General features: G+C 36.2%; 1 protein-coding gene and 1 pseudogene across 1 annotated transcript; both read left to right on the top strand.

The window, feature by feature from the left end:
- Nucleotides 1–289: 289 nt before the first annotated feature.
- LOC111909495 (chitinase 2-like) lies at nt 290–1,289 on the top strand. The gene is made up of 2 exons (XM_023905317.1): nt 290–353; nt 445–1,289. The coding sequence occupies exons 1-2, from the start codon at nt 290–292 to the stop codon at nt 1,287–1,289; spliced, it is 909 nt and encodes a 302-aa protein (XP_023761085.1).
- Nucleotides 1,290–1,660: 371 nt separating this feature from the next.
- Nucleotides 1,661–2,985, top strand: LOC111909494 (chitinase 2-like; annotated as a pseudogene).
- Nucleotides 2,986–7,607: the final 4,622 nt, after the last annotated feature.

Below are 7,607 nucleotides of genomic sequence, written 5' to 3'. Positions count from 1 at the left end.
TGCTCTAATTTTAATCAACTCTACATCAATCCATATTGAAGATTCTGGTCTTCATCCCAGTCATGGAGGTACCGCCTATACGGATTCTACCTAAAACAAACATCAAAATCTCTGAATATAACAAGGAATTTTTTCCTGCTAATTGATAAGTCCAGCACCACATTACGCCAAAACCCAAACCTAAACTGTATCATCTAGTTCACACAGTAGAAACACAGATCAAATCTGCTATATAATCACTTAGTTAAACATCAATCCATATTCTCGATTCATATATAGTAGAAAAAACATGGTGTTTTCCCGTGTTCTCATGGCTGCACTCTTTGTGATTCTAATTATCTCATCTTGCAGTGGTAAGCCTGTTTCAACATCTTGGTCCTTGTATATATTGTTCTTGTTTCTCTAGAGCTAATGAATGCTTTCATCTGTTTTTTGATCATACAGCTGCAAACTCAAATCTTTTCAGGGAGTACATTGGTGCTGAATCTGACTCGGTTAAGTTATCAGATGTTCCTATCAACTCTAAAGTTGAAGTCCATTTTATCCTAGCATTCGCAATTGATTACACTTCAGATAATCACCCATCACCCACCAATGGCAAATTCAATGTTTTCTGGGAAACTAAAAATTTGGGTCCTTCGGCAATAGCATCGGTCAAAGCCAAGAACTCTAATGTCAAAGTGGCTGTTAGCTTGGGTGGCGATAGTGTTGTTCATGATAAAAATAAGGTTTTTTTTTCTCCAAAATCTATCAACTCATGGGTCCAAAATGCAGTTTCTTCATTAACGAGCATGATCAAACAGTACAATTTGGATGGTATTGACATCGACTATGAACATTTTAGGTCGCATGATGAGGAAACTTTTGTTGAATGTATAGGACGGCTTATAATAATTCTAAAGAAAAACCGGATCATCAAATTTGCTTCTATCGCCCCCTATGAAGATGAAGGACCAGTTCAAAGAAATTACTTGGCTTTATGGAAGAAATATGGACATGTTATTGATTATGTGAATTTCCAGTTTTATGCTTATGATCAGATTAGTGTTTCACAGTTTGTAAAACACTTTCATCATCAACAGGCTTCAAGTTATAAAGGAAGTCAGCTTTTAGCAAGCTTCATAAGCAAAGGTAACTTAGGTTTGCCTCCTAATAAGGGATTCTTTGAGGCCTGCAAAGAGTTGAAGAGAGATGGAAAGCTCGGAGGCATATTTGTTTGGTGTGCGGACGAATCCAAAGAGTTCGGTTTTAGATATGAAAAAGCTGCGCTGGCCTTATTGGCAGCATGATCATCATCTTTATTTCATTATGCATGCATATATGGGCATATATGATATGATAATAATTAATAATATGTTCGATTTCATATGTCCGTAGTTTCCTTTCTTCTTCCTTCCAAATAAGAAATAAGATACTGTCTCTTGAATCATATTCGAAATTGTATTGTAATAACTGGATCAGAACATCATGACTTCTTCAGGTTTAAAAAAATCATGTATTAATTGCTACTAAACGTTTCAACTCCTATTCCAATTAATCATATAGAATCCGATAAAAAAAAGAATATTGGAAACTGAAGATCAAGATAAATTCATCAATCTCCGGGTTAATTTACATATAACAAATAATATCAAGAAACAAAAGACACGCAAAGACAATTATGGCAGGTTTTGTATACCTGTAAAGGTTGCTATGACAAAAAACTTGGCGTTTATGGCAATGTGGCGTTGACTACATGGTTTTTGTACTTTTACGCGGAAACTCAGAACATGATTAAAACAAAAAAGCTTTCTATTAAACAAATAAATAGAAATTACATGGGACTTGGAATAGATTTTTAACCTATTATTCAAGACAGAAAATATACAATTAATTAACATATAATATAACAACAGTAGAAGCACACTTACGCCACTTTAATTAACACTAATTAATCCGATCACATCGTAAACAATATATATGTCAGAAAGCTCCTCTATATAACTGTTGGCTTCCTATTTCTGTTCAACAACCTTCAAGCTTTCAACATAATCTGGTCTTTGAAGTTTGATTATTATGGGCTTCTCCAAACTTTTCATTGCTCTTCTCATTCTCATGCTACAAGTGCTTTTAGGGGTGGCATCATCAACACAAGAAAATATTAATGCACCAAAATCAGACCTATTCCGTGAATATATTGGAGCAGAATTCAACGGTGTCAAATTTACAGACCTACCCATCAATCCCAATGTCGAATTCCATTATCTACTTGCATTTGCAATTGATTATACCACTTCATCTTCTTCATCCCCCACGGATGGTAAATTCAATGTGTTCTGGGATACAGATAATCTCAGCCCTTCTCAAGTCTCTTCAATCAAGAGTCAGCATAGCAATGTCAAAGTAGGTTTGAGCTTAGGAGGAGACAGCGTGGGAGGAGGAAGCTGTTACTTCAGCCCTTCATCGGTGGATTCATGGGTTTCAAATGCTGTTTCTTCCCTCACTAAGATCATCCAAGAGTATAACTTGGATGGGATTGATATCGACTACGAGCATTTTCATGCAGATCCTGATACCTTTGCTGAGTGCATCGGGAAGCTTGTAACAACCCTCAAGAACAATGGAGTCATCTCTTTTGCATCTATAGCTCCATTTGATGATGATGAAGTTCAAAGCCACTACTTGGCTCTTTGGAAGAACTATGCCCACGTCATAGACTATGTCAATTTCCAGTTTTATGCATACGACCAGGGGACCACCATCTCACAGTTTATCAAGTACTTTCAGACACAAAGCTCAAACTATAAAGGTGGTAATATCTTGGCTAGTATGTCCACCGATGGAAGTGGAGGTTTATCACCAGAGAATGGCTTCTTCACTGCTTGTAATCGGCTAAAAAGTCAAGGGAAGCTTGGTGGGATCTTTGTATGGTCTGCAGATGATTCCAAGGCTTCAGGTTTTCGCTATGAGAAGCAATCACAAGCTTTGCTAGCAGCCCCTCGTTAGTATGTATGTATATATATTTTGTTGTGTTTCTATGTGGTTGTAAAAGCGTAGATGTACGTACAATATGATTATCTACTAGTGAAATTATACAAATATATATTGTTTGTGAATTGGGATCATAGGTTCAAGTAAATTAAACTTTAATCTGGTAGAAGATATGCATCCACTGTTGGATAAATTAGGGTTTTAGTTGGAGATATGGATACCACTTGGATCGTGACAACACTTTTCGAACTGATATTTCTACCATATGTCTGGGTTGCAAGAAATTCAGCCTAAGATAATCCAAGAGGACACTTACGATTCTAGGCACAGAAATAGTAAGACAAATTGCTAGAAAGATTCTAAGAGTAATTGAATAAAAACGAGAGCTAAATTTTGTGTGTCTCTTCTCAAAAGGAAGAGTCGTTTATATGATAAACGAGATTAGGGTTTCATTAGGGTTAGGCCGTTATGAGTTTTTGTAGAAGCAAGTTAGGAAATCCGAAATTTAATGAGGATTTAGGGTTTCCAAAAACCAGGAGCGGCTCAACTAATTTGGGGGCTCTAAGAAAACAAAAAAATTGGAGCCCTTCAAGTAAGCTGACAGTTTCGCACTTGAGACCTTTAGTTTTATAAACCAATGCTTTTACCACTAGGCCAAGCTTCAACTTGTCTTTGTAACCCAAGAAATATATGTATATATACATATATAATAGAACAAGATTTAAAATTAGGGCCCTTTAGAATTAGGGGCCCTAAGCTTTTGCTTAGTTTTGCAAAGGGTAGAACCGGCCCTACCAAAAACTAACGAGTTTCATTAGTTTTACCATAATCATCCTCAAGAATTTGAATTTTCCACTATGTTCCCATATGTAAAATTCGTAGAGGTTTTGGGGCGCTACCCCTAGACCCCACCAAAGGGTCGCCACCCCTTTGGAAACCCCGAACCCAGGGGCGCTGCCCCAGACCCCCGACTTGTCGTCGAACTGGCTTCTATTTCGATCTTATACATGCGTGCACTCCGCACAAACTCGTACATAAATTAGAGTATAAATTATGAAACCCCTTAGCTCACATGTTAGTTCCAATTACATAAAATGACATGGTGACACTAAAATCACCAACATCCACTTGAGGTTTGTTAAAGTTCTCGTTGTCGATCTTTGTTATAAGTATGATGGGTACAAGAAGCAATAACATTAACCAAGAACATGAGTATTTGGGTGGAAACTATCCTTGCGGGAAAAACCACAAGGCACACAAATTTGTATTAATAAATCGTCTTGGAGAACAAGGTATTACATGGCATAGAAAATCATTATTAGAAAAGAGAGTAGAACACAAAAGAATAATTAAAATTATGACTAATAGACTTCATTTATAAGCCTTGTACAAATAAAAGGAAGTAATGCATCGGCACCCTTTGTATTGGAGATACTAGATATGACAAAAACCTTTTTTCATAGACAATGTGGATTTAATCTTCAACATGGTTTCTCTTCTTTTTCTTTAAGGTGACAGCTCAGCACATGATTTAAACCAACGATCCTTCATTAATTAACAAATTCCACAATGGAATTTTCAAATTTCTTTTCACTCTGAAATCTTTATTAGTTATGGCATCACCGAAATCAGTCAAATTTCATGAATATATAGGATCGGAAGGCAATAATGTAAAATTTTCAGAGGTGGAGCTAGGAATTTTGGTATGGGGTACAAACATATATTGTCAAGAATCAATATAGTAAATGCAAAGAGTTTCTTAATTTTTAAACTCGTAAATCAAAAAAATTAAGTAAAAGTTATAATTGAATCTGCCTATTCGTCATTTCTTGAAATTGATCAATGATATCTTCATCACGAACACATAGACACACATCTTTCTCAATAAAAGTGACTAAACGGTTGTTTAAAACTTGATTGTCCATGTTATTCCACAGCTTATTTTTGACATGTGTAATTCCAGAAAAAACTCTCTCTGTTTTTTGTTGTAGCTATCGGAAGAATCAACACTAACTTTATAAGCAAAAACACGAGTGGATAAGTCACATGATTGTTTGGATCAACAAGCCTCATCGCAAGGGAACTAACGATGTGTATATTTTGGATCATTTAGAAGCACCCTCATTAGTATGTATGTATATATATTGTTGTGTTTCTATGTGATTGTAAAATTGTATATGTATGTACAATATGATTATCTACTAGTGAAATGATACAAATATATGTTGTTTGTGAATTGTGATCAAAGGTTCAAGTAGACTTTAATGTGGTAGAAGATATGCATCCACTTGAGGTTTGTTGAAGTTCTTGTTGTCGATCTTTGTTATAAGTATGATGGGCACAAGAAGCAATAACATTAACCAAGAACGTGAGTATTTGGGTGGAAACTATCCTTGCGGGAAAACCCACAAGGCACACAAACTTGTATTACTAAATCAAGTTGGAGAACAAGGTATTACATGGCATAGAAAATCATTAATGTGAAAGAGAGAAGAAGAGAATGGAATAATTAAAATTATGACTAAAAGACTTTATTTATAGCCTTGTGCAAAGAATATCCTAAGACTACTAAATAAAAGGAAGTAATGTATCGACACCATTTGTATTCGTGTGGAGATACTAGATATGACAAAAACTGTTTTTCAAACAATGTAGATTTAATCTTCAAACATGGTTTGTCTTTTTTTTTTTAAGGTGGCAGCTCAGAACATGATTTCAACCAACGATCCTTCATTAATTAATTAATGATCCTTCATTAATTAATTAACAGTTTCCAAATAGGATTCTTGAATAGGGTGGGTAGGTTAAGGAATGTCATTGTCATTCATCTCCTTCTCATATACATAAAACTGGAAATCAAAGATATGAATTTAGTCGATGATAAGGATTACTACATTAAACTTATCCCAAGCCCAAAAATATCATATAAATAAAAGGTGCTCGAACAAAGTTCTTAGACCATAGCCCAATGGAAAATGAAAACCAATAGAAAAATACACAACTAAAAACGTTTTCTAATTTTTCAAAAACAGAAAATGAAAAGTGAATAAGTTTTAACTAAACGTGTTTTCTAATTTTCTGAAGAAAAATTAAAACAGAAAAGGAAAATTGTTTTTTCGTAACTTAACGTAACCTTAGGGTGCGTTTGGTTGTGGAAAATTTTCCAATTTTGAAAACATGTTTGGTTGATTCAATTTTCAAAAAAAAAATCCAAGAAAATGAAAATGTTTTATTTTATAAATTGTACTTAAATTAGAAAAGTGATTTTTAGAGTTCTCTAAAGTTTTTCTAAATTTCTAAAATGAAAAATTAAAATTATACTGGTTTCAAACAAACACGTTTTCTAAAATTTTCAGTTTCCAAGAAAAACATAAATTTTGAGAACACATTTGGTTTTTTTAGGTTTCCAAAGTTTTCTAACAAAATGAAATTTTTCATTTTTTCAAATTGTATGTTAATTGAAAAGGTGGGGTTTTTTTATTTTCAATAGTTTTCAATTTCTAAAATATAAACCCAACAAGACGCCTACCCCTCAATCCAACACCCACACCCACCTCTACCTCACCCCACCCCCACCCACTCTACCTCAATCCCCACATCTACCTCACCCCCACCCACCACCTACACACCAATCCCCATGTTTTCTAATTTTCTAAAATGAAAAGTGAAAAGTAATAGAAAATGTACGACCAAACATATTTTCTAATTTTCTAAAATATAAAATAAAAACTCCACTAGCTCAACCAAAAACGTTTTCTAAAATTTTTGCTAAAACTGAAAAGAAAAACTCAGTTCCATTTGTTGAAAATGTTTTCTAGGAAAATAAAAACAATGGTGGGGGTGTTTGGTTGTGACGGCAACGGAGTGGGGACGATGATGGTGGTGGTGGTGGTTGTAGCGGCAACGAGGTGGTGATGACAGGAGGTAGTGGTGGCAGCAGCAATTGTGGTGGTGATGGTGATGGCGGCGGCGTTGGTAGTAGTGTTGGTGATGGGGTAGTGGTGGTGGTGGTGGTGATGGTAGGTCGGTGATTGTGGTACTGGTGTTTGGTGGGTGGGTGGGTGTATGTGTGTAGGTATGTGTGGGGGTGGGTGGGTGTTTCTAGGTGTGGGGGTAGGTGTATGTGTGTGTATGTGTGTATGTGTGTGGGGGTATAGATAGGGGTGGGGTGGGTATGTGTGTGTGTATGTTTGTGCGTGCATGTATGTATGTTTACGGGGTGGGGTGGGTGGGTGTATATGTGTTTGTGGGGGTGGGTGTGGGTGTGTGTTTGTAGGGGTGGATGTGGGTGTGTGTAGGGGTGTGTGTGTTTGTGGGTGGGGGTAAGGTGGAGGTGGATGTTTGTATGTGTTTGTGGGAGCGTGTGTGTTTGTGTGTGTGTGTGTGTTTATTTGTAGGGGTGGGAGTAGGAGTGGGCTTGGGAATGGATGGGTGTGGGTAGGTAAGGGTGTGGTGGGTTGGGGGTGTTAAGGTGGGTGTAGGTAGAAATGGGTATGGTGGTAGTGGGTGTGTTTATATTTGACAAAATTTCAAGAATGGTCCCTATGGTATGTCAAAACTAGCAAGTTTGGTCCAAACAAATTTGGACTCGCAAGGGTGGTCCAAAAGTTTCATTTTGTTGCAAGTTTGGTCCAATT

This window comes from Lactuca sativa, chromosome 8 (assembly GCF_002870075.4).
Source record: "Lactuca sativa cultivar Salinas chromosome 8, Lsat_Salinas_v11, whole genome shotgun sequence".
Lineage (NCBI taxonomy): Eukaryota > Viridiplantae > Streptophyta > Magnoliopsida > Asterales > Asteraceae > Lactuca > Lactuca sativa.
Note: the sequence above shows the minus strand (reverse complement) of the source record. Positions and strands in the feature narration are given on the sequence as shown.

What these genes read in the sequence shown, in the direction of transcription:
- LOC111909495 (XM_023905317.1), top strand. Translation starts at nt 290, where the DNA reads ATGGTGTTTTCCCGTGTTCTCATGGCTGCACTCTTTGTGATTCTAATT. An exon ending in AATTATCTCATCTTGCAGTG is followed by an intron (nt 354 to 444) that starts GTAAGCCTGTTT and finishes TTGATCATACAG; the next exon opens with CTGCAAACTCAAATCTTTTC.